The sequence below is a fragment of the Hyaena hyaena genome, unplaced genomic scaffold (assembly GCF_003009895.1).
Source record: "Hyaena hyaena isolate Hyena2069 unplaced genomic scaffold, ASM300989v1 scaffold_96, whole genome shotgun sequence".
Classification (NCBI taxonomy): Eukaryota; Metazoa; Chordata; class Mammalia; order Carnivora; family Hyaenidae; genus Hyaena; species Hyaena hyaena.
The window spans coordinates 2,888,164-2,916,004 of NW_024080729.1; the positions used below are offsets into that span (position 1 = coordinate 2,888,164).

The 27,841-nt window shown below is 42.2% G+C and overlaps 1 protein-coding gene across 1 annotated transcript; it reads left to right on the forward strand.

Annotated features, from left to right (window-relative positions):
• Positions 1-501: 501 nt before the first annotated feature.
• Positions 502-26,961, forward strand: PXT1 (peroxisomal testis enriched protein 1). Its single transcript, XM_039235290.1, is given in 5 exon segments — positions 502-551; positions 2,573-2,652; positions 2,655-2,732; positions 20,460-20,590; positions 26,329-26,961. Coding segments are annotated over 5 exon segments (447 nt in total). The 3' UTR covers positions 26,437-26,961.
• The last annotated feature ends 880 nt before the right edge of the window (positions 26,962-27,841 follow it).

Below are 27,841 nucleotides of genomic sequence, written 5' to 3' on the forward strand. Positions count from 1 at the left end.
GTTTCATGTGTACTTTAAACTTAAAATCAGAACAATTTCCAAAGCAGATAAAATAATTTACTAAGTGAAAAATATGACAAATACATATTGAAATAATAAGACAAGCATAAAGCAATGATTTTTGAATAGACAACATACATCAGATCAGTAGCTGCCTCATTTCCATATGCAAATCCATTATCACGCTTTCATGAATCCTGGTGTTTCCAGGTAGGCACGCTATTTCCTAAAGGCAATTATCTAATTATACAAACAACTATATAAAGGAGCATTGTGCTTTTCTCACATACATTTAAAAGTATATTTTAGATGAAAAATATAATTAGCATGGATTGTTTTTCAATAAATACGTCTCAACATCCTGCAGAATTGTTTGGGAAAAAGGATAATGAAAACCTATTTGGGGAAAATCAGTTCCAACATTCTTGGTTGTTTTTTATTTTATTTTGATTGTTGATTTAAAAGGCCACGGTTCGATATTTTATTGTGAGTTATCTAGCGATGTCATGTGAATACACAGTACAAAATGACATCTCTCAGTGGGCTGATGGGTAAGGCGATATATCAGCTGATTCTTTTGAGCTAAGAACCTCACTCTGTATCTTGACTGTCAACCTTGACTAATTACTAATTTAATAATTTTATTCAGAGCTGATTTGGCCGTGATGCATTACCTGGAGAACATGTCGTTTTTCTAAAGTAAAGTTTACGTGAGAAGTCAAGTTAGGATCAGAAGGTTGCCTGATGAATATAGTTAAAATGTCAAGCTGTTAAAAAGTGAAGGGTATGAAGAGGTACAAACTTTCGGTTATAAAAGAAGTAAGTCACAGAGATTGAAAAAATACCATCAAACTGCCCACGATACCAAAAATGCCCAGGCACTCACAACCCTTCAGCCCATAGCTCCCTCTTCTGTAATCTGGCCCAAATTACAAAACTCAAAATCAAGCAGCATTCTCCACTGGAAAATGTAGTACATTTGAAAAATGAGTCAGATTCCTACTTGAGGATTCCACGCCTCTTGGTTTGCATAGCTCTGATAGCTGCCTATTGCTTTACTTTCAGTAATTTCTTTTTATTTATTTATTTTTTAATGTTTATTTATTTCTGAGAGATAGAGAACGAACAGGGGAGAAGCAGAGAGAGAGGGAGACACAAAATCTGAAACAGGCTCCAGGCTCTGAGCTGTCAGCACAGAGCTGGACGCAGGGCTTGAACTCACGAACTGTGAGATCATGACCTGAGTCGGATGCTTAACTGACTGAGCCACTCAAGTACCCCTCTTTTTGGTTCTTGATTCTTTGTCTAAAACGGCAATGCAGCCATTAGCCACATGTAGTTCCTGAACGCCGGAAACACGGCTAGTCTGAATTGAGATGTATTGTAAGCATCAAATATACACTGGATTTTGAGTACATACATTAACAAGAATGTAAGATACTTCATTAATTTTTTATATTGATTACCTGTTGGAGTGATAACATTTGGATTTATTTGGGGGAGATATTTGGTTAATAATATATCATTAAAATTAATTTTACGTGTTTCTTTTTACTTTAGTGTAGCTGCTAGAAATCTTAAAATTACATATGTAGTTCACATCTTTTATTGGATAGCACTGATCTAAGGCTCCTAAAGGCCTCACCTGTTACTTTCTTAAGTTGTTCTTTATTGTCTGGCTTTTCTTAACCATTCCTTCCCTTTCTAGTAACTGCTTAGATTTAGAAGATAAACTAGGGAAACTAGAAAGTGAAACTCTGTGGCCAATCTTTATGTCAAGAGAATTAAGTGTACTGGTAAACAATGAAAGTCTTAGCTCAATTATTCAATGTATTGGATTGGTGCTACAGTATTAGAAAAAATTGGTGTGGGAGAATAGTTTTCATTATTGTCCTTAGAGATGGACGATGTATAGGGGTGCCTGGGTGGCTCAGTCGTTTAAGCCTCTGACTTTGGCTCAGGTCGTGATCCCCTAGTTCGTGGGTTCGAGCCCCGCATCGGGCTCTGTGCTGATAGCTCAGAGCCTGGAGCCTGCTTCAGATCCTGTGTCTCCCTCTCTCTCTCTGCCCCTCCCCCACTTGTACTCTGTCTCTCGAAAATAAATAGAAATTAAAAAAAAAGAAGAAGAGGTGGACTATGTGTATATGGAGAATTAAAGAGAGAATGCAAAATCACACAAATACAAGGTAGTAGGACAAAATGTATTTCATCTCCAATCCTCCCATCTAGGTTTTTAATCTATTTTCTTTTGGCTACACTAATTTGTCTTCCTTTATCTATGCATACTAATTTATGTTCTCTTGGTAGAATGTGGCTATTGAAATGATGAAGAAAAACTGTTTGGAGGTGAGGATGTGGGGTGGTGTTAGCAGATCTAAAGACCAACAGCACAGAAAGATGTTTATCTAAGTTGAAAAAGATAATTAATTACCCTGTTCCATTTTCCACTCAAAACCATAACCCTTTTAGGCATAGAATAAAGGCTGCTTGTAATGTTGGAACATTAATATTCATCCAACATACTGAGTATATACCGATGAGGGAAATTCTCTGAAGATATATTTTTCAACAGAGAAAAACACGATGCCATTGTTTGTGAACCTAAAGAACTTTTGAATCCCTCTCCCAAAGTAACAAATTGTTGCAAATCCCTGTGTTGAAATACAGTTTTCAGGAGTACATGACCTGACTTGTTAGCTCCCAGCCAGTTTCAGCCATGTCAAGGAGCCCAGGTAAGATACCACTTGTACTAAGCTAAGATAAATATTCTACTTAGCATGCATTTTTCTTGGTATTGAGGACATAAAGTTGGACATTAAAGAGATTACTTGAACCTTAGCTGTGATGAATCTTATCCATCAGTGTTCTTAGGTGGTAAAATCTAAAACGGACTTTGCTTCATGGTATTAAATCTCTTAGTCCCTATTAGCTCTGAATTGTTGCTCTGACAACTCATGAGGATGATTGCAAATGAACTAAAACAGATCCAATTTGTCTTGGAATAAAAAAACCGCGTCTTTAACTTGAGCAGACAATGTTAAGTAGGGAACATTTAGTTTAGATTCCTCTTTGATTTTGCCCATATAGGAAAGAACATGAAGGAAAGATAAACTTGAATTTCAGTTTGCAAAAATTGGCGTGATTCCTAGATGTCCCCGGATGTTGGAAAATGAAGGTTTTGTGTTTTGGAGAGCACTGGAGAGTGTTGGGGTTAAATCTATGGGGTTTTAGACTTATAGATTAAGAATATGCTAGACATGGGCGCCTGGGTGGCTTAGTCTGTTAAGTGTTTTACTACATTCGGCTCAGGTCATGATCTCCTTGTTTGTGAGTTCGAGCCCCACGGCCGGCTCTGTGCTGACAGCTCAGAGTCTGGAGCCTGTTTCAGATTCTGTGTCTCCCTCTCTCTGCCCCTCCCCCACTCCGTTTCTGTCTCGGTCTCTCAAAAATAAACATTAAAAAAAATTTTTTTAAAGAATATGCTAGACACCTGAAAGGAATAATTAAAGCTAATCTCAAACTATTCTCCAGTTTTAAAAGAATTATATGCCACTGAGAAGGTGCACATTTTAGGCTGAGAGTCTCTTGCCACCAAATCAGACCCGGTATCTGTTTTCTAGGAAGAACTACACTGACTAAAATATCGAACTTTGATTTGTGCAGGTGTCAACAATAGTTTCTCAAAGCCTGTGAGTCTGTCACCTAGGAATACCTTCAGGAACATATATTTTGTTTTGTAAATTGAGATGTAATCCGTACACCATAACGTCCACCCTTTTAAAGGGCAAAATCCAGTGGCTTTCAGCATATTCCTAAAGGTGTGCAATCGTTATCACCTTTCTAGAACTTACATTTGGTGGTCAACCTTTCCCAGTATGTTTTCACACTCAGCTGTATCGTTCTATCCTCACAGATTCCTCCTCCTCAGGCGCCTTCTGAGGTGCCCTGTGGGCGGTTGCCACGTTTACCCGAAATGCTTTCCTAATTAGTTTCACCTCTAAAGCAGAAGGGGGGTGAATTAACGAACCTACTAGGTTTGATTTCTAGAATAACAGCCAACAACCTAATTTTCGTGCCTAGAACTCTCCCTTTACTGTGAATGTGAAATCTTATTTGTGACAGGTTGTTTAGTATGGCGGGTCACCGGTGTGCGTTCAAGGACCGCCAAAGAGTAAGAGACTAGGGATCAGTCGGCGTGAGGTGGGAGCAGGCACAAGCCGCCTCCTTCCTTTCCACCCTTTCCCCGGCCCAGGAGCCAGCAGCGCGTTTCTCTAACGCTGAAGCGTTTAGGACACCGCTGAAGGAAAGGGGGGTGTGCAGCCTGAAGGGGCCGGTGTAAAAGGGACACGGAGGTGTCAGTGCGGCGTCAAGAACGCCATGCCGTAGGGTAATCGGAGGCACCCGGCAGGGCATCCGGGGCGCCAGTCTCCCGGGCACCGGCTCGCGTCAGCGCCTAGGAGCGAACCAGGCGCGCCTGGGCCCGCGCGGGAGACCGCTTCTGGCCGCCGCGCGCGCGCGCCGTGGGCGTCCCTCATTGGCCACCGCGGGCCCACGTGACCTCTGCCGCCAAAACGGCCGGGCCGGGCGCGCGCCTTCCCGCCGGAGAGTGGGGGCAGGTGCAGCGCCGCCGGTTGTAGGTCCCGCGAAGGTCGCGGGAAGTCGCTCAGGGGATTTGCGGAAGCTGTCTTAAAAAAAAAAGAAGAAAGGAAAGGAAGGAAGGAAGGAATGGAGGGAGGAAGGAAGGAAGGAAACCTTAAGTACTCCCCAGCGTAAAACTCCTACGGGGGAAGCGGATTATTGAAAAGGTCCCATTATCCTCTCAGTGGCGTTTGTGCCAGGCTGCGACGTAGACTGAAAATGGACATCACCAGTCATTATTCAGTGACTCGTTGAAGCCAAAATTCGTCTCTGTTACCTTAGGGAAATAGCCACGTCTGAGCATGTAACTTTTTGGAGAAAGAAAACAATTTTTTTTTGTCGGGGAAACTTAAAGCCGCTTTCTCTTAGAAAAGTTGAGGGGCTGGGTAGGATCTTGGGAAGTCTGGAGCCGTCATCCTGATGGGTCATTCAGGGAAATTAGAAACTTCTGGAAAGACAAAAATTAGTGAAAGCAAAAAGAGGCCTTTCCCACTTCTAAAAATGTAAGAGTTATTGGTAGGAAAGGGCAGAATTAGGTACACGCGTGTGTGTATGTATGTATGTAAGTGTAAGTGGGATATATTGATTGTAGAAGTAAGAGTCCAGATTTTTAGCCTCTTTTTCCCTTTGAAAATGCTTGGATGCTCCTTTTTTGCCCCTCTCCCCTTTTTTTCTTCTAAGGCCCATCAACTCTCCCCCTCTTCCTCTAAAGGGACATTTTTTAAAAATTCATTAAAAATATACTGGGTGGGGGACACCTGGGTGGCTCAGTTGGTTGGGCATCTGGCTTCGGCTCAGGTCATGATCTCACAGTTTGTGAGTTCAAGCCCTGCTCCCGGCTCTGTGCTGACAGCTCGGGGCCTGGAGCCTGCTTCGGATTCTGTGTGTCTCTCCCACTCTGACCCTCCCCTGCTCGCTCACTCTCTCTCTCTCTCTCTCTCTCTCTCTCTCAGAAATAAAACATTTAAAATTTTTAAAAAAAATACTAGGGTCTACTATATTTCAGACACTGTGCTAGATATTGGGGTGACACTGGTGAACAGAAACATCAACAGTCCCTTCCTTCCTGGAGCCTGCAGTCTGTAATGGACACAGATAGTCCATGAAACATACTAATGTTAAATATAATGTGCTAAGGGCTAACAAGAGGTCCCGATGGGTCTTCGCCCCGGCAGGGAGATTCAGAAGGCTTTCCTCAAGATGTACTCCTGGACTGAGACCTGAAGGAGTTAAGGGTGGTTGGAGCTGCAGACAGAGGGAGAAGCTTGGTCAAGAGAGAGCTGGTAGCCTCTCCCCTCCTAATGACTGTCCATCTCATTCATTTCTGCTACACATAAATTAATCTTGCCTTTTAATCATGAGAGACACTTCTTTTTTCTTTCAATTAAGCTCTTAGGGAGTAACATAATCTATGGTTATTGTTATAGACAATGTGTGTACAACAGCTAAGTATACTAATATACACACCTATTATGCTTTATCATCTCTGTTATTTCCTATAATAAAAACACAATGATTGTAGCAAAATGTAATATGATGTATCTCAATAGAACTAAAAGAACTACAGGTATTCAAAGTGGTAAGAGACATATTATTTTGGAAAATTCAAAAAAGACATCTTGAGAAAGTAAATTTTGAGATGTGATTCAAAGTACGTTTTGGTCAAGTGGCGTAAGAAGCCTGGATGGATAATTTGAGAACTTTGAAAACAAGTCCAAAGAGTTTATGGAAACTAAATGGAAATGTTTTATTTAACTTTTGAGGACTTTTTTGAGATTTTTTTTTCCCTTCCAATGTTTACTTTGGAAAATTTTAAATCTACAAAAAAAATTGCACAAATAAGTCTATTGTTACTCACATACCATTTGCATAGATTTATCATTAAAGTTTTTTTTTTAATGTTGATTTATTTTTGAGAGAGACAGAGTGTGAACAGGGGAGGGGCAGAGAGAGAGAGAGAGGGAGACACAGAATCGGAAGCAGGCTCCAGGCTCTGAGCTGTCAGTACAGAGCCGGAGGCGGGGCTTGAACCCACAGACCTGGAAATCATGATCTGAGCTGAAGTCGGTCGCTTAACCGACTGAGCCACCCAGGCAAAAAATTGTATTTTGAGGGGACACATTTGCTTTATATCTCCACATTCATACACACATATGGATGCAAGTGCAGATATTTTTCTTTGCTACAGAGAAAGTTATGAGATAAAGTTGTAGACATACTAATTTCATCTCTAAATAACTTGTCTCCTAAGAACAAAGATTTTTTTTGCATAACCACAATACAATTATGACACTTCTGAGATACTTTTAAAATTAACTTTTGAGTATGTTAATACATTAAAAGTAAAGGAGTTACTAATTTTAAATGACTTCCCACAGTGGCTAATACCCCAAGTGTGATATAATTGCTTAAAAATCCATTTTCATGGTTGGAAAACTAAAGAATATGAAAAGGCATATGGTGATAAGTCTTTCTTGTGTCCTTGTTCTCCATCTGTTCAGAATCCCACTGTTAACACTCCTTATTCTAGTCAACCATTGTTCTTGTTTCTTGGGCATTCTTCTAGAGGTTCTTTTTGCAAATAGGAACAATTGTGAATATAGATTTGTATACCCTCTCTCCTTTTAGAGGAAAGGTGGCATGCAAAGCACACTGTCCTTACTTGCTTTCTCACTTAACAATATGATGGAGATCTTTGTGCATTAATACTTGCAGAGTGTCATTCTTATTTACAGGGGCATTTTATTCCATTGTGTGAATATAACATAATTTATTTAAATGGTTTACTCTTAATATACATATGGGTTGTTTCCAATCATTTACACAAACACGCACACACACACACACACACATTTTAATGTTTATTCATTTTTGAGAGAGAGAGACAGAACATGAGTAGGGACAGGCAGAGAGAGAGGAGACACAGAATCCAAAGCGGATTCCAGGCTCTGAGCTGTCGGCACAGAGCCCGATGTGGGGGCTCACAGCTGTGAGATCATGACCTGAGCCAAAGTCAGATGCTTAACTCAGGCACCCTTCCAATCATTTAATATTAAAGCCCGGGCTATAGCAAATAATCTTGAACATAATTGCATTTGTAAAATTTGATAAATAGGTACATTGCCCCCCACAGAAATTGTACCAATTTACACTCTCACCGCCAACGGTCAGAGTATCTTCAGGCTTTGATAAGGTTCTATATCAAGAGTTAAAAATACGTGAATGTGAATTTTTGTTGATATTTTACAAGTTTAAATGAAAGATCTGTCTTCAAGAGAAACTAAAATGTAGGGCCATCCTTAGATAAAGTTATAGAAGAGCCAACATTTTCCATCTAACTCTTGGCTTATTTTCTGTCCCCTTCTCTCCACCCCCTTATGTAACTGCATCTTTATAATCACAATCAGTTAATATCTGTTGAGTACCTTCTATGTAGAGGGCACTGAGCTAGGTCCCAGAGTTATGAAATAGATAAGTCCTCAGACGTGCACAAAGTATAGTAATTATGTTGAGTTCCAAAATGCAAAACACACCCCTTGCTTTGGGACACTCAATTCTTTGTGACGCCCTATCTCCATGTTCTTCCTTTTCTGCACCTTTGCCTTCCCAACTGAGCTACCCACGTCTTGTCGGCTTCCATATAGCTCCTCATTCCTCCCAACATCCATTACTGAGATACATCCTACTTGTATTCCATCCCCCTCACGCAAATACTAGATTTTGTGTTTCCCGGGTGACAGTTAATTGATCAGTTAAACTAATAGATGCAAGTCATTATGCTTTTGATTGACACAGGCAGGGCTGGCCCTAAACTCATTTCGAAGTAGGTGGCCTCCATTTGCGGGGTCTCCCTCCTCAGTTGCCCTTTCTTCTCTCTGGGCATCTTCTCTCTTGGATGAGCTCTCAGCCCTCACTGCTACCCTCAAATAATCTTTGGTGGGGTGTCAACTAATCCTTAGGGTGTTATTTCAAAATAAGAATCTCGTTAATGTGTATATGTTTCATGATGCTCCTAAAGACAACAGAAACTGAAATGACAGGCAGTATGGTTGCAGCTTTTATCAGAGGGCCATATATGTCATCCACTATGTAAGCGACCTACTTGAGCTGAGTTAATACACGGAGACGGTGGCCCTCTCTGCCTCCTGTCTTCTCCCTCCCACTCTTGACTCTGTTGCAGGGTTCAGGGACTCTGAGACCATTGCCTTTAGAGCTCTTTACTTTTGAACCCAACCAGGCAGCCCATCTGGCAGTAGGAAAAAGGGCCTGTGAAGTGCGGTGGCTACTCTCCAGGGCCCTTTGTCTTTTCCCTGTCAGGTCACAGCCTGGCTGTCCCCTTGTGAAAGACTGTGTTTTTGCAACTGTATCACCCTGCATTAGTGATACACTTTCTACTCAGGCAGGAGTGGTTCTTGCTAGCTGCCCGGTGTATTTAAACATGAGGATTCGGGTAATAATGCTGTGTTTTCATTGCATTAAAAACATTTTTTCCAGGGGCGCCTGGGTGTCTTGGTGGGTTAAGCGTCCGACTTTCGCTTAGGTCATGATCTCGCGGTTTGTGGGTTCGAGCCCCGCATCGGGCTCTGTGCTGACTGCCAGCTCAGAGCCTGGAGCCTGTTTCAGTCTGTGACTCCCTCTCTCTCTGACCCTCCCCTGCTCACCTGTCTCTCTCTCTCTCCTAGAAATAAATAAATAACATTTAAAAAAAAAAAACAAAACATTTTTTCCAAGCACTCATGTCCATGAAAGCAAATCAACCAGTACTAGAGAGTGTATGGTGAAAAAGGGCCTGAAGCAGTGCCTGGCACGCACAAGACCTTCTATTATATTTGTTGAATGAATGAATGAATGAATGAAGGCTAAGTTAACATTGATCTTCCCCTTTCACCTCCACCCCTATCCCACTGACCCATTTCCAGAAGGGAAACTCTTTAACTGGCTGTGTTTTCCAGTTGGGCAGGTTAGTGATTCTCAACCTTGGCTGCTTGTTAGAAAAACACACCTATATGTAGTTTTATTCCCTCCCCCGCCAAATTTTTCAGTCTCCAAGTGGATAGTCACGTGCAACCAGAATTGAGAACCACTGTTTCAAATAATGCATTTATTCCTCTATCTCTTGATTTACCAAATTGATGCCATTCATTGGTTCTTTCTTCCCCCATTGATTCTTTAATATGACAGGTGAGGTTAGCTCAGACTCTAGTTCATTCTCTTCTCATGTTTGATAGTTAAATTATTATTGTAGTACTTCTACTTGTTATCTTTATTAAACTTAAATAATTTAAATTCCTCTTTTTTAAAAAAAATGTAGCTTGGTTATAGTTTAATATAATTGGTTTCCATACAACACCCAGTGCTCATCCCAACAAGTGCCCTCCTCCATGCCCATCACCCCTTTTCCCCTCTCCCTCACCCCCCATCAACCCTCAGGATGTTCTCAGTATTTAAGAGTCTCTCATGGTTTGCCTCCCTCCCTCTCTGTAACTATTTTTTTCCCCTTCCCCTCCCCCATGGTCTTCTGTTAAGTCTCTCCTGTTTCACATATGAGTGAAAACATATGGTGTCTCTCTCTCTCTGTCCTCTTTCTTATTTCATATATTTTCAGCACTATTATTCACTTTTCATCACTATTATTTCACATGACTCCCCCTTTTATAAGATGCAGTTACGAAGTTTCCCGTTCTTTTCTCTCTCAGCCTTCTATACCCTGCTATTTGTCCCTTATACTTTTAAATTTTTACATAGCCAGAGTTGTTAGTGTTTACATTCTGACCTCCAGCCACAAGCAACTCTTCCAGACTTTGTCTATCAGCCGACTCTAAAAGTTAGAAACTGATAGCCTCAGTTTACATTCTTGTACTTATGTAAATATTGCCTAATAGCAAGTACAGTGGCAGTAGCTAAGACATATAAATTAGAGCGTATTGTATATCGGGCACTTTATGAACATCATTTTTTAATATTCATAATAGTCCTAAAGTCCTTTTTAACAAATGAGGAGACTGAGGCACAGAGAAGCTAAGTATCTTGCCTAAGAACAGGAAATTAGCAAGTACTGGGCCAAGCCTTGAAGCCTCCCCAATGTGAGGATAGGATAAAAATTTCTTCTCTCTTTTTTTTTTTTTTTTAAATTTGTTGATGTTTATTTTATCATTGAGAGAGAGCGAGAGAGCAGGGGAGGGGCAGAGAGAGAGAAGGAGACACAGACTCTGAAGCAGGATTCAGGCTCCCAGTTGTCAGCACAGGGCTGTACACAGGGCTCCAACCCATGAACTGCAAGGTCATGACCTGAGCCAGAGTCGATGCTTAACCGACTGAGTCACTCAGGCACCCCCAAAATTTCTTTTCTTTAGATTCAAGTTTAGGACACCACCACCCGGAAAGAGAATGCACATCAAGGTTATATATATATTTTTTTTTCTTTTTTTTTGTGGGGGTGGGGGGTGATTATACTCCTGTTATACAACTCTGGTTAGTTATCTTTTTTCCATTTCTGTTAGTGACTAATTTCAGCCACTTCAGCATCCCCCTCTTTGCCAGCAGATGGCCTAGTTTTCTGCTTCACGTACAAAATTGATGTCGTTGGAGTAAACAACTGAATCTCCTTTTCCCTTAATCGACTTCTTTATGTGAACATCACATCTTACCTCCTTCTATTCTATCTCAAAGGAAGGATATACTACTGGCCCTTGCCTTTGATTCAAAGTTCATCTTTCCAGGGGCATCTGGGTAGCTCAGTCAATTGAGCACCTTTTTTTTTTTAATTTTTAATGTTTTACTTATTTTTGAGAGAGAGAGAGAGAGAACAGGGGAGGGACAGAGAGAGAGGGAGAATCCGAAGCAGGCTCCAGGCTCTAAGCTGTCAGCAGAGAGCCCGATGTGGGGCTCGAACTCACGAACCATGAGATCATGACCTGAGCTGAAATTGAACGCTCAACCGACTGAGCCACCCAGGCGCCCTGAGCACCTAACTCTTGATTTCGGCTTGGGTCATGATCCCAGGGTAATGGGATAGAGCCCCATGTAGGACTCCATGCTAGCATGGAGTGTGCTTAAGATTCTTTCTCTCTTTCTCTCTCCTGCTCCTCTCCGCTGCTTATGTTCTCTCTCTCAAACAAAACAACAAAAAACAACATCGATAACAAAAAAGTTTATTTATTTATTTTTCTGGAGAGAGAGAGTGGGGGAGGAAAATAGAGCAAGGGAGAGAGAGAATTCCAAGCAGGCTCCACACTGCCAGTGCAGGGCCACATGTGGGGCTTGACCTCCACACGGGGCTCTATCCCACCACCCCAGGATCATGACCTGAGCTGAAATCAAGAGCTGGACGCTTACCCGACTGAGCCACCCTGTCCCCAGCAGGTCCTTTTTTAAAAGAGCAGTTTGACCTTGGTAAGATACTTTGAACCTTCCTGAGACTGATGAGTAGTCTCGCTTGCATTGAAGCACACTGTTCTGAAATGAGTAGGTATTGCTAGCAATCGAACATTCAACTACAGCGTGTTCAATTGGTTGTGAAAGATTGTCCTTTGAGAGGAGGCAACCACTGTTGATTTTGCACTTGGCAGATTTAGATGTTCAAAGGGGCTGAACCTAGAGCACTAGCTAATGGCTTAAAGCTCCCCTGAAAGAAGCCACTCTTCCTCCGCTGAAAGAAAAGGTCACACCAAGTTTGAGACGAGGCCTTGTATTCTGGCAAAGTGGTTTGTCTCTGCAAAAGGGCGGGGGGGTGTTTTCCAATCTGGTAGCAGAGGGGCCAAGACTTCAAAACCTTCATCCTCATTTTTGTCTACCTGTTGGGTCAGCATCCAGAGGTAAAAGGTTGTGCAAGAGTCTGGGAGTTAGGGAGGGTAGCTACCAGGAATAAAATCTATATATACTGGAATGATTTTTCCTGAGAATAATCACTTGCCGGTAACGAGACAAGGTACTAAAGCGACAATTGCTTACAATTTGGCCCAGTCCTACAGATGCTACGAAGGTTACCACACAGGGCTATCCTGCTGGAGGGAACTATGGAACAATTCCTTCATTTTCAACCTAAGCCACTTTTGAAGTCGCTTCACAATCAGACCATAAATGTCCTGTATGACCTTTTACTGTTTTCTGCACTTGCTCATGGCCTTTCCTTCTCTTCCGCCGCATGATTTGTAGTTAGGATTGCTCTGAGTTCCCCCCAGTGTTCAGCAAGTCTCTCTTGCCCAGGGAAGTCCCCTTCTCGGGCTGTTTTCTTACTCCAATCTCGGTGCCCCGTAGGCCTATTGTACGTCTGTCATCTTGGGACTTCCCTTTACACGAGTTGAATTCACCTTCTGCTAAATCTTCTTTCTCTTTCTTGGTTTAGTCATACTCTGTGTTGAGTAGGACTCCCTTGGGAGACTTCCTAAGAAATTCTGTATTCTGAGAGAAAAACTTCCCCAGCCCTTGCGTATCTGCAAATGCCTTTATTCACCTCTCACATATAATTGAGACTTCAGCCAGACATAGAATTCTAGGTTGAGAATAATTTTTTAGGGATACAGGGTGGCTCATTCAGTTAAGCGCCTGACTCTTGATCTCCGCTCAGGTCTTGATCTCAGGGTTGTGAGCTCAAGCCCCATGTTGGGCTCCATGCTGGGCATGAAGTCTATTTAAAAAAAGAAACTTTTTTAAATTTTAACTTAAAAATTTTTTTTCATGTGTATATAGTTTTGAGAGAGAGAGAAAGAGAGGGCTTGAGTGGGGAGGGACAGAGAGAGAGGGGGACACAGAATCTGAAGCAGGCTCCACAGGCTCTGAGCTGTCAGCATAGAACCTGACATGGGGCTCGAACTCACAAACTGTAAGATCATGACCTGAGCTGAAGTCAAACGCTTAACCAACTGAGCCACCCAGAGGCACTCCAAAAGAAAATAATTTTTTATAAAATTCATGAGGGCAAAAATTGTCCCTTTGTATACATATAGCTAGTATTTGTTGTTGAGAAGTCAGTTGCCTAATTAATCCATGTTTCTCTTTGGAGGTTTTTAGCATCTCCTCTGCTTAGTGTTTTGAAATTTTAATATGTTCCGGAGGTGAGGCTTTTACTTCCCTATTTGTTCCCCTGAGAACTTGGGGGCAGGGGGTGTGTGCGTGCATGCTCGCATGTGTATGGGACTTTCTAGTCTGAAGTTTGGTGACCTTCAGCTTTGGGAAGCTGTCTTACACTGTTTGTTTTGAAATTTACCCACTCTATCTCTTTCTGGTAGTCCCATAAATCAAATGCTTGTATTTCCATATTGGCCCGCTATATCACCTATCTTTTCTCTCATATTTTTTATTTTCAGTTTTTTGTTTTTATTTTGTTTTTTCCTGAGTGATTACCTTGACTTTACTTTTTTGGACCACCCATTTTATTTTTAATTTTGACAATCATATTTTTAAAATCGGAAAGATTTTGTTTTAGGATTTTTTCCCCATAGCATTCTCTTTTGTTTCTCGAATGTAATATTTTCTTAAATCTCTCAAAATATATACTTTAGAATTTGCAAACTTACTTTTCCATTCCTTGAGTTCTATGTTTTCTTCAAGGTTAGTTTTATTTGTTTTCTGGTATTTATCTTGCATTCTGTGGTCCTTATCAGTTGCTGGTGATCCATTGTTATTTTAAAGAAATAATGGACTGTGTAGCTGGTGTGGGTTTTTCTGCTGTTGTGTAAGTGGGACTCTTTTCTTAGCTGGTAGCAGCAGCTAACATTTATGTAGTGTTTATCCACGTTCTAGGCACTGCTCTGTGGAGCTAAATGTATTGACTCATTTTATCATCTCAACAACCTCTCTATAGAGGTAGTTACTACAGTATTTCCTTAAGTTTAATATTCCATCAACTGTACAGTATACCATCACTTCGTTCACTACTAAGAAAGTAAATGTTGAAATATGACACGCCTAGGATGTAAAATTCATTCTGATTCTGGAGGCAGTAAAAAATCTTAAGGTTGAGGAAATAATACATTACTATTCCTATCTTACAGTTGGAGAAACTGAGGCATAGAGAGATTAAGTAACTTGCCGCAGGTTATGCAGTGTTATCCGTAGTGGATTTAACAATGGAACCCAAGTGATCTGGCTTCAGAATTTTACCCCTATGCCTAACTAGCTCCCTGCTGAGTGGGGACTCATATGGGGGCATAGGAGGGCTCTGACTTGAGGGGGGCCCTTAGGGGCATGAATTAGGGAGCTCATTTTCTGGCCCAGGTACCCCAAATGCTAGAACAACCTTTAATTTGAGGCACCAACATTTATAAAGAAGCTTTAGCTTTCTTCGCAAGTTTTGTTCTCTCCCGTTAGAGAAGAGTGGTCTGGGTTCTTTTTTTTTTTTTTTCCTAAAGTTTGTGCTGGGTTTAGTGGCCTGGGGGTGTTGAGGGTACCAAGCGGTACAGTTGATCCTCAACAGACTTGAGTCAATGCCGCATCTCCCTCTCCCAGCTCTGGGGTTTTAGTGGAGTAAAAGGGCTTCCAGTTCTCAGGAGCTCCCGTGGGGGGGTCTTGGCGCTTTCTCTGCCCGGCTCATTGGTCCACACCTTGTCTCATCTGCGTTCTGCCTTCCAGAAGCACGTACGCATCTCTCATCTGCTGTTGACGCAGTCTCCCATTCTTTTCACTGTTGTGGTTTTATTTTTTTTTAATACATTCATTTTTGATTGTGCCTTGGGAGGGATTAGGGGAAATGGGAGGCCAATGCTCGTGCTCACTCTTGAGCCAGGAGTCCGTACACCTCTATTTTTAGTGAACAAAGTCAAGATTATGAAAGCATGGTCACCATATGAGAAAATAAAATATTCACATTATACCTAGCAGCAGAGAAACACCTATAATATCTCAGAAGCATGTTTGCTTTAAAGTTTTCCAAAATGCAGCTGAAGGAACAGCGGGTCAACGTTGCTGATGTAGGACTTGCAATACACAGCAATACTTTTAAAAGCCCGCTGCATTGAGGCTTATTATTTGCTTTATGAAGGAATTATTCTTGCAAAAGGATTAACGCACACGATTGTCCCAAATTCCCCAGTAGGCCATTTAGACTGTGATTTTATTTTCAGAATTCTGTGTGGATATATATATATCCCCCTCTGAATTAAAAATTCAATACTTGGGGGCTGCCTGGGTTAAATGTCTGACTTTGGCTCAGGTCATGATCTCATGGTTCGTGAGTTCGAATCCTACATCTGGCTCTCTGCTGTCAGCACAGAGCCCTCTTTGGACCCTCTGTCCCTCCCTCTCTTCGTCTCTCCTGCTCATGCACACTCACTCTCTCTCTTAAAAATAAACATTTTTTTTAAAAAAGGATAAAAGTAAACATTCAATACTTGGAAAAGAGTAAAGCTTTGCTTTTTTGTTTAATTCATTTTAATTATCTTGACACAAAACTTCTCACTCTTCCAACATATGACTATTTTTATTTACTTATTTTTTAAATTAACTATTTATTTCTTATTTATTAAAAAAATTTTTTTAAATGTTTATTATTTATTTTTGAGAAAGTGAGCACGAGCAGGGGAGGTGCAGAGAGGGAGGCACAGAAACTGAAGCAGGCTCCAGGCTCTGAGCCGTCAGCACAGAGCCCCATGTGGGGCTCGAGCCCATGAACGGAGAGATCATGACCTGAGCCGAATTCGGACGGTTAACCGACTGAGCCACCCAGGTGCCCCAATTTATTTTTTAATTTACATCCAAGTTAGTTAACATATCGTGTAATAATGAGTTCAGTACATGCCAGTGATTCGTCCCCTACATACAACACCCCAGGCTTATCCCAACAAGTGTCCTCCATAATGCCCCTTGCTCGTTTAGCCCATTCCCCTACCCACAATCCCTCCAGTAACCCTAGTTTGTTCTCTGTATTTAAAAGAACATACGACTATTTTAGAGCTTTAATAATTTCTTTCCTGTAATCTTGTAATATTTCTTATAATATGGTGGTAGAGCTGTTTTGCTGTGTAAATGTCTATAGGACAGGTATACTGACTCTCTTTAGTCAGCAAGTAATTCTGACTAAATAGGTTGAGTACAACAGAGCCCTGAATCCATTTTGCATTCAACAAATGGGGTATTATGGGGTATTTGCATTATGAGGAATGGGTAAAAGACCAGAACCAAAAACAAAAGCCACTAGTATCAGGAACCTGATTTTTAAATTTTCCTTTCAGAGTCTGTCCTGAAGCCGGTTTATAGCCAACACTCTTTCTTACACACTTTATCTACATTCGACAGCTTTGGACAATGATAATTGATATAGATATTTATGATTATTTGTTTGGTTGCAGGGAAGAGAAACCTACTCCGGTCACCTTCAGAAAGCTGTGGCTGCTGGTGAGGATGATTATGAAAGAGAACTGAACTTGGAGGGTTCAAGTTCTGAGGCAGTTCTGGGACCAGTCTTTTTTTCTTTTTTCTTTCTTTATAAGTGTTTGCTCTGCTTAGTTCTTCTCTATCAGCCACCTTCTTCCATCTCTCCTTTAAATGTTTCCCTCCCCTTCATAATTTTCACTTGCAAAGGCTTTGAAATATCCTGGGTCCAACATAGTCTTGTGGCATTACTCGTCCCACTGCCAGCTTTTCCCTTAGTCTCCTGAACTTAGTCTTCTGAACACTGAACAGAGAGAGAGGGACCCTGTTCTCTTTTGGCCAGCCAGTGGATTATATGTTCTTGGGCCAGGTATTCATCTCTGATCGAAATGGCTGTGGTCTGGGGTTGGGGTGGGGACAAGGCAGAAGGAGCTAGATTGCTTAGGCAACATGGCAGATTCTTTGGGAAGGGGGGGTGTGGGCAAGTCAGATAGTGATAGGCATCTTGAGTGAAAGGACTCTAAGGTGTGTTTCAGGATTCTGAATCCTCCTCCTCCTCATCACCATCAACACCCCCCCCCCCCACAGATGCGCACACACACACACACACACACAGTCATATTCTGTATACCATACTTAACCAAGTAACAATGCCCGTTAGTACATTTTAGGAGGAAATTTTCAATAAGCATTGAAAGATGGTTAGAAAATACTGTTACACCGTTTCTCCTGATTTCCCATGTACCTCTCTGACTATCCCTTCTTAGCCATTTTGGTGGCTTTTGTTCCTTTGCTTCTCTTGTGAACCACCAGTCTTATCCAAGCATCAGTCTATCCATCAGCTATGTAAGCTCTGAAAGATCTTATCTGCTCCTGCATTTTTATTGAATAAATAAATGATAACTCTTAAATCTTTTAAGTTCTGACAGCTCTCTCAAAAATAAACATTAAACATTAAAAAAAATTAAACCACAACTCTCTCATCTGTAGCATGGGGTAATGACCTCATGGGGGTCATTGTGAGGGAGTAGTCAGTAGTATAACACATATATGGTCTGGTATGTGGTAAGCATGCGAGTTATTTTTAGGCAACTCCTTATCATCTCTCTGCAGCACCTTGCCATAGCCTTAAACATTTTTTTAATGTTTATTTTTGAGGAGGGGGGGTGAGGGACAGAGAGAGAGGAAGACACAGAATCTGAAGCAGGCTCCAAGCTGTCAGCACAGAGCCCGATGTGGGGATTGAACCCACGGACTGTGAGATCATGATCTGAGCCAAAGTCGGACACTTAACCGACTGAGCCACCCAGGCGCCCCTTCAGTAGCCTTTTAATACATTCTCCGCCTTAAGCCTTGCCCATCTTCACTCTGATCCCAGAGGGTAAGAGCTAGAAGCAAATCTGATCAAGTCATTTCCTGCCTAAAAGCCTTCAGTGGGTCCCCTGTTCTACTGGATGAAGCCCCAGGCTTTTCACCACGCCTTCAAGGTTTTTCTCTGCCTACTCTGTTACCTCCGTCTCCCATCATTCACCGCCTTTCAGTAGTAGCACTGCTTCAGGTTTATGTATAAAACCTCACTGTCTGTTACCCCCATGCCCTTGCTCATGTCACAGACACTTCTGTTGGCAAGGTCTCGTTTGCCACTCCTTCTCAGCTGGCCCCGCCGCCATCTCCCCATCTCTCTCTTCTCCTGGCTAATTCTTTTTTTTTTATTTTTAATTTTTTAAATGTTTTTTATTTATTTCTGAGAGGGAGAGAGAGAGAGAGAGCAGGAGAGGGTCAGAACGAGAGGGAGACACAGAATCTGAAACAGGCTCCAGGCTCCGAGCTGGCTTTCAGCACAGAGGCCGACGCAGGGCTCGAACCCACGAACCGTGAGATCGTGACCTGAGCTGAAGTCAGACGCTTAACTGACTGAGCCACCCAGGCGCCCCTCTCCTGGCTAATTCTTATTCATCCTTCATTCTTCAGGACTGAACTCAGTTATCATGTTCTTTGGGACCTCTGCCCTGACTCCTCTGTGTAGACCTCACTCTTACTATAACATGGTGAATTGTAGTTTGTGTCTCTCTCTTGCTACACTCTTTGAGGACAGGACTTCATCTCTCAGTACTAAGCCTGAAAAATTAAAGTCCTCAAGTTGTACTGAAGTAAGACAGGTTCAATGCAAAATTCCCTGTATCTATGAAGCCATACTTCTATCTGTCTACTTTAGTCCAAATTTATCTTCCTCTCCTCTGTATTCCTGAGGAATGCTAATTGTTTAATCCCTAACCAGTGGGTTGTAAGCAACAGAAGAACTTGTCTTTATAAGTTCCCCCAAAGCACCCAGCACAGTAGTTTACTCATAGTGTTGCTTGAAAACACTTATTGGTTAGGGGAGCCTGGGTGGCTTAGTCAGTTGAACTTCCAACTTCAGCTCAGGTCTGTGAGTTTGAGCCCCTCGCTGGGCTCTGTGCTGACAGCTCAGAGCCTGGAGTCTGCTTCAGATTCTGTGTCTCCCTCTCTCTCTGCCCCTCCCCACCCCTCTCTGTCTCTCAAAAGTAAATAAACATTTAAAAAATTAAAAATAAACACTTATTGGTTGTTAGAAGCAAATAAAGTTTGGAGGAACTCATTCAAGGATCATGGATATAAGAATAAGCTTTAAATGGAAAAATCTATTTTATAAAATTACAAAGATATGGATCTGCACTGTCCAGTATAGTAACTACTAACCGTGTCTGTTACTTGAGTGCTTGAAATGTGGCCAGTTGAGGAACTGAATTTTAAGTTTTATTTATTTTTAATTAATTTAAGTTTAAAAACTGATACTTGGTTTAATTGTTGGAAAACTGGAAAACTATTAGGTATGTTTGGAATGACTTGGAGATATATGTATATATTATATATATAATATATATATTTTTTAACAACTTGGATATATGATTCTACCTTTTAAACTGTAAATTTCATAAAATCCAACTACGAATCAAGGTTTTCTAGTGAAAAGATAAAACCTGAGTTGAGATGTGCTGTAAGTATGAAAAATGCAAAACATATTGTTAATAATTTGGGGGCGCCTGCATGGCTCAGTTGGTTAAGCGTCTGACTCTTGATTTCAGCTCCGGTCATGATATTAGGATTGTGAGATTAAGCCCGCGTTGCGCATGGAGCCTGCCTAAGATCCTCTCTCTTCCTCTCCCTCTGCCCCTCCCCTGCTCTCATTCTCTCTCTCTCAAAAAAAATGGTATTGATTATATGTTTCATGATAATATTTTGGATGTATTGTCTTAAGTAAAATATATTACTAAAATATTTTTGCCTGATGCTTCTAGAAAATTTAAAATTAATGCGTAGTTTTAATTATGTTTCAAACTATGTTGAACAGGGCGAATCTATTCCAACGGAAGGCTTTGCTTTTCTACAATCATCGATGATATCATCCCTCTCATTGTAAGATGGTTTTGGTGACTAGAGGTGAGTGATTTATAGATAGTTAATACTCTCTTTTGAACTCTTTTCTGCCAATGCAGATCACAATCCGCCTTCTCAGCCCAAGGAGAGTAGTGTTGGCCAGAACCATCACCAGGAGGAAATAATCCACAAGTTGGTCATGCAGTTGAGAAACATTGGGGACAGCATCAATCGTGGGATGGTTCGAGAGGTGAGTCTTTGGTTTCCGCAGCAACAGCCAGTTGGGTAGGAGGGAAGAGCAGACACAACTATGACCACCAAGTGGCTGGGAGGCCCAGGAATTAGCAGAACATAAGGATTAATAATATTGATCTCATATTTGCTACTCAAACTGTGGTTGGTTGATAGCAGCATCAGCATCATGAGGTCAAATACTCACAAGCTCATGCCCCAGACACAGTGCCGGAGTCGGAATCTACTTTTTTACACCTCCCCCATCCCCCCCGCCCTGGAGATTTGCGTGCATGTTAAAGTATGAGAGACTTTGCTGCACACCCTCCAACTAGGGTGGATATTAGAATCACCTGTGAAGTTTTAAGAACTACAGATGCCTGGGCCCTACCTTGAGAAATTCTAATTTAATGGTCAAGAGGTGTAGCCTGGGCATCTGGTACTTTGGGGCTCCTGGGTGGCTCAGTTGGTTAAGCGTCTGACTTGGGCTCAGGTCATGATCTCACGGTTCTTGGGTTCAAGCCCCGCATCAGGCTCTGTGCTGACAGCTCAGAGCCTGGAGCCTGCTTTGGATTCTGTGTCTCCCTCTCTCTCTGCCCCTCCCCCGCTCATTCTCTGTTGCTCTCTGTCTCTCAAAAATAAATCAGTGTTAAAAAAAAAAAAGAAATTACATTAAAGGCTCCCCAGGTGAATTGAATACCCATTCAGGGAGGAGAAAACCCTTGACCGTGGTTTTCCTCCTCGAATGGACCGGGAGGTGATGCTCTAAGCCCCACTCCTGCTGATTTCTTTGTTTCTCCTGATTATTATATGAGATAAGAAGGGGAAACAGAAAAGAATAATGGTTACTGTTTATGTCTTAGAAGTGCTCAAGTCCATCGGAATAACCTATAGTTGCCAGTCGAGAGAGAATGATATGTGAGGCTCCATGGGGAGGGGGCTGCCTCTCAGAGCCCAACTTCTTCCCCTCAAAAACCTGTCCTGGGAGGATTCATCACTGCTGCCACCATCTTCCTGGCTTCAGGGAGTGCCATGTCCTCTTTTACGCTCTGCTTCAAATGCATCGAACCCTCAGCCTCTCCCTTAGATAAAACATTCCCTGAGACAAAACATGAATGAAGGGTCCCAACAATGACGCTACTAAAAGTAAGAAGGAAACACAGAGGAAAGAAACACAGGGAGTCAAATGAACTATTTGATGGACCGATCTCATTCAAAATGAACAGTAAAGTGGATGACGAGTCAGGCAGGGATGCGGGCTCGATGCAGGATTGGGAATACCAAGTGATGGAGAGTGACCTGGGATGGGTGATCCGGGAAGGCCTCCCTGGGGAGGCAACCTATTTGAGCAGAGACTGGAAGTGAGGCAGTGAGCCATGGGACTACCTGGGGGACATGTGTTCCAGGCAGGGGGACAGGGAGTGCAAAGCCCTTGTGGTAGGAATAGGCTTAAGGAAACGTGAGGGGGCCAGAGAGGCTGGAGCTGAGTGAGTTGAGGTTCAGGAGTTGGCCTCAGCCTTAGGGGCAATAATAAGGTGTCTGGGTTTTATCCTGTGCATAAGGAAGCTTCTGGGGAGGGAGAGCTTCATGAGCCGATTCATGTTTAGAATAGGGACTGGCTGCGGAGCAGAGAGTAGGCTGTTGTGAACGGATTAAATGAGATAATCTTTGTAAACCACTTAGAACAGAGCTTGACCCACAGAAAATGACCAATAAATGTTAGCTCGGCCAAAAAATTAATTTGTTTTCTGCCTTTGCCCTTTTAATAGTTGGAATTGACCACCTGTGTGCTGTGGATCATTTATGAGCATGCCCGAGATATTTACCATTTCCTTTCTATGCCACTGTTTCCTCTGGAGGAAAGTTTTCACTGATGACTGGACTTTATGAATTCTAGGAAAGCCCTTAGTTCAACTTCCCTGCCTCTTTATCTGCCAATTCTGAATACTCACGGTTCCTTCTGATTTTTTCTCTGAAGAGGAGAGAACAGAAGACAAATCACAACCACCTATTTTCTGTATTCTCAGCCCAATTAAGAGATCACTGCTCTAGGTAGCCTCCTATTCCATTTTTCTCCCTTTCCCTCTTTCTCTTACGTTTGAGGTTGTAATTTACTTGTGTCTGAAATTTATCCGAACAGCTTAATAAGTCGACACCGAACTTCTCCAGCTTTTTAAAAAGAAATGAGGCGCGCCTCACGGTTCGTGAATTCAAGTCCCACCTTGGGCTCTCTGAGCAGAGCTCGTGTTAGATCCTCTGTCCCCCTCTCTCTCTGCCCCTGCCCCACTTACATTCTCTCCTAAAAATAAATAAATAAACTTAATGTTGATTCCGATGATGGTTGTACAGCTCTGTGAATATTCTAAACACCATTAGCAGTACAGTACTCAACAGGTAAATTATACAGTATATATTTTATTTTTTCATAAAGTTATCATTAAAAAATTTTTAATGTTTATTTTTGAGAGCGAGAGAAAGAGAGAGAGAGCGCACAAGCATGAGCCAGGGAGGGGCAGAGAGAGAGGGAGACACAGAATCCGAAGCAGGCTCCAGGCTCTCAGCTGTCAGCACAGAGCCTGCCAACACGGGGCTTGAACTCACAAACCACAAGATCATGACCTGAGCTGAAGTTGGATGCTTAACTGACTGAGCCACCCAGGCGCCCCTCATACTGTGGTTTTGATTTGCACTTTCCTGATGGCTAGTGTGTGTATCTTTTTATGTGCTTACTGCTCATTTGGGTGTCTCTTTGGAGAAACGTCTATTCAGATCCTTTGCCCGTTTTAAAATTGGGCTATTTGTCTTTTTATGATTGAGCTGTAGGAGTTCTTTATACATCCTAGATGTAAGTTCCTTATCGGATATATTATTTGCAAATATTTTCTCCCGTTTTCACTATTTTGATGGGGTTCTTCGAAGCACAGAACTTTTTAATTTTGATGAAGTTCAATTTATCTATTTTTCTTTTTCTACTGCTTTCGGGGTCATATCTAAGAAACCATTGCCTCATCCAAAGCCATGAGGATTTACACCTATATGTTCTTCTAAGAGGCTTATAGTTTTAGCTCTTCAATTTAGGTCTTTGATCCATTAGAGTTATTTTTTGTGGAGTCTGTGAGTTAAAAGTTCACCTTCATTCTTTTGCCTGTGGGTATCCAGTTGTCCCAGCAGCATTTGTGGAAAAGACTATTCTTTCCCTATTAAATTGCTTTGGCATCCTTGTCAAAAATCAATTGACTGTGAGCGTTTATTTCTGGGCTCTCCATTCTAGTCCACTGATCTATATCTATCCTTAGCCTGCCCTAGTGTTTCCTGCAGTATTTCACAAAGCCGGCTTTGCCCTAGACTTTGAAAGGTGTCTTGTCCTGGACCACAAGATTGCATTTTAGATCACCTTTAAGTAGCTCACGGTGCGTTTAAAAAATAATTTAAAAAAATCCCTCTGAAGTGTGGCTATAAAACGCTCAAGGCTTAACTCTGCTGCTTAGAGACTTAAATCAAGCAACTTTAGCGGAATTTCACATCTGGAATGACGTACTTCTTTTGTATATAGTCATCACCTTTTGTACCCTGTTTAATCAAGGGGTTCTCCAGATGTCTTCCTGCTTTGGGCGTATTTAAGGAAACTCGTTCTCGCTCTGGGGGTGCCCTAGCAAGGAGCTTACCAAGTTCTTTTGTCTGTCACGCAGGCAGCTTGGTGCCTTGTTCTTTTCATGTAAGCAAGCAGTGTTCTTTGTTTTCTAGGAGGCCTTGATTCTCAAAATAACACCTTCTATTTTGCTATTTAGGGGTTTTGAGGGACCTGGTCTTTTTTTTTTTTTTTTTTTCTGGGGCATGTAATTTTCCTAGATAGAAACTGTATTTTAAAATAGTCTTCCCATTGCTTTTAGGATCTTAAATGTGTCTTTGGAATTTTGTCTCCATAGGACTCTCCTTCTGGGTTCTAGAAACTGTGCCCCTCCCCCAGCCCCCCAACGCTACAGACAACAACTCAGAGGTTACCCGCCCAGGTATTGCCCCTCCCTGTGTGCCCTCCACTTTTGTAGACAGGCTCTTTATTTAACTGTCCCTGAATTATCCTAATTTGAGTGTGCCTTCTGTCTCCTCTGGGACCGACTGGTGCAGTAATGCATACAGCATTTCTTGGTTTGTTAGAAAGAGGGGAGGGAAGCTAACATTTATTATTAAATAATTTCTTCCAGGTTCTTTTGAGAGACTCTTACATGTTTCATTCAATTCTCTCAATAACTCTATGGATTAGTGGATTAGTACTTCATGAGAAGCAGCTGAGATTCAGAGAGATTAGGTAACCTAAGGTCACTCGGCAGTTAAGTGCCAAAACTGGAATTTAAATATATGAGTATCTGACTAGGTACTCTGTACCTTTTCTCATCAACCTTGCTGGGAGGAAATTCATTCCATTTTCCTAACTGATACCAACTATAAAAGAGGAAAGAAAAAACCCTTTAATGACTCCCAGTTGCTGACAGGACAGCCTGAATTCTTTAGCTTGCTACTATTGGTTTATCATTCATTCATTCATTTATAGAGCTAATATTTATTGAGTACTGTACCTATTATGTGTCAGGATACATTGAAGTACTGGAGATATGACAATGATTAAAAGAGACAAAACTCCTTGATCTCATGGAGTATATATCCTTTTTTTTAAACATTAAAATTAAAAAAATTTTTTAAACATTTATTTATTTTTTGAGAGACAGAGAGAGACAGTGTGATCAGGGGAGGGGCAGAGAGGAGACACACAATCCGAAACAGGCTCCAGGCTCCAAGCTGTCAGCACTAGAGCCTGATGCGGGGCTCGAACCCATGAACCATGAGATCATGACCTGAGCTGAAGTCGGAGGCTTAACCGACTGAGCCACCCAGGCACCCCTAAAATTTTTTTTAATGTTTATTTATTTTTGAGAGAGAGAGAGAGAGAGAGAGAGAGAGTGTGTGTGTGTGTGTGTGTGTGTGTGTGTCTGAGAGTGGGGGAGGGGCGGAGGGAGAGAGGACAGAGGATCTGAAGCAGGACAGCACAGAGCCCGATGCGGGGCTTGAACTCACAAACCTTGAAGTCATGACCTGAGCTGAAGTCAGATACTTAACCAACTGAGCCACCCAGGGGCCCCTCACCAAGTTTATATCCTAAAAGGCAGACAGACTATAAGCAGACAAATAAAGTATGCAGTTTATCAGTCAATGACAAATACTGTGCAGAAAAATAAAACAAGGAAATTAAAAAAAATTAAAAAAGGAAGGAGGAGTGTTGAGGGGTTTACAGTTTTAAGTAGATGGGGGAATGCCTTCCTACTGAGAGGATGACTTCCTAGCGAAACCTTGACAGAGGGGTGGGAGGGAGCCATGCATCTCTGGGGCGGGGTGCAGTGGAGGCAGGTGGAAAGCAGAGACACGGAGGCAGGAGCATGGCTGGCACGTTTGAAGAAGCAAAGGTCTGGCTTCTTTGAAAAGACTGAGAAGGTTCCCTGCAACCCCAGAGGCAGAGGTTACCAGCCCCGGAAAGGGTGCCCCCCACTTGCAGATGGTTCAGATGGGAAAAATACATCCAGAGGAAAGCTTCCCCAGGCGTTTGGAAGAACAGATCCAGATATTCTCCTGCTCATGCAATTCATAGAGCAGCCCAGGAAGCGTGTTTGTGGCATTCATTGGATTAATATTAATATTGAGTTTCTACCTTTGGATTATTCTATTGATTTTTTTTTTTAACTTCTCTCTCGCTCTTCTGTCAAACAGGATCTTCTTCCACAGGAAGTTGGGGAGGCACTGACTCATTTTGTCTTGGTTTTCTTTGGAGGAGTTCACGCACTGCAGCGCTTTCTCCGGAATAACCACTGGATGTAAAAGGAATGTAAAGGCAGACTTCTGCTTTCCTTCTACCCTCTGGGGACACGGGAACGCGCTGGGGCAGATGGAAGAAAACCCGTCTCCGTCCCCCTCGCTTTTTACCCCTCTCTGTTGGTTCACGCCGTGGTTTCTTGGAGGACCGCAGACTCACTGGCCATTTGTCTGTTCGGAGCCACCTGCTACGAGGCGTCTGTGACTGCCTTCCGGTAATGCCACTTAGAAAACGCCAGGGCCGCGGACGGTCCCCGGTGCTCCCTGTGAAGAAACCCTAAGCATTTTCTTTCATGAGTGAAATTGAACCTTGTTCTCCAAGCAGAGGTCATGGAAATGGGTGCTCTCCTGGTCCTTCCCTGGGTGCCCGGCCCTCCAGCAACGTGCTGGCCCCACCCTGGTTGCCTCTGTCCAGACTCGCAGCCCTGTTCTTAGCCCTCCCTGTCTACCTCCCCTCCCCACCCTCCCCTCCGTTTCGGAAGTATTAAGAAAGTTTATGGTTATTAATGATAAGTTCTATCTATACATTTTGAGTTCTTTGTAGGAAGAGTGTTATTTAAAAATGAATAATTAAAAAAATGAAATAAATATGGTTATTTTTTTGAGCATGAAACACCTGTGCGGATTTCTTTTGGGAAGGAGGGGTTCCGCTTATTCCTGTCCTATGGGTTCAAAATTTTGTAGATTTTGATCATCTGTAGCATCGCCTTTGTCTTTCCAAAGGGAAATGTCCTCATTTTATCAGTGTGTCTCGGGCAACGCCTATACAGTTCCATCATTAGTTAGGTTGTGGCTTGCTGGCATGGAATGGGGGTTGAAACATCTTTCTTGGGTTGCCTGGGTGGCTCAGTCGGTTAAGCGTCTGACTCCAGCTCAAGTCATGATCTTGTGGTTTGTGGGTTCAAGCCCTGCATCGGGTTCTATGCTGATGCTTGGAGCCTGGAGCCTGCTTGGGATTCTGTATCTCCCTCTCTCTCTCTGCCCCTCCCCCCCACTCACACTCTGTCTCTCTCAAAAGTAAATAAACATTAAAAAATGTTTAAACATCTTTCTTACTTATTTTAACTCTTTTGATCGGTATTTATTCCTACGGTTAAAAATCAAAACATGTAAGGGGCGCCTGGGTGGCTTAGTCGGTTAAGCGTCCGACTTTCGCTTAGGTCATGATCTCGAGGTTCGTGGGTTTGAGCCCCGCGTCGGGCTCTGTGCTGACTGCCAGCTCGGAGCCTGGAGCCTGTTTCAGTCTGTGACTCCCTCTCACTCTGACCCTCCCCTGCTCACGCTGTCTCTCTCTCTCTCTCTCCTAGAAATAAATAAAACATTAAAAAAAATTTTTTTTTAAATCAAAACATGTAAGAAGGCTTCCAATGAAAACTCTTCCTCTTATTTTCTTTTTTTCTCTTTTAAAAAA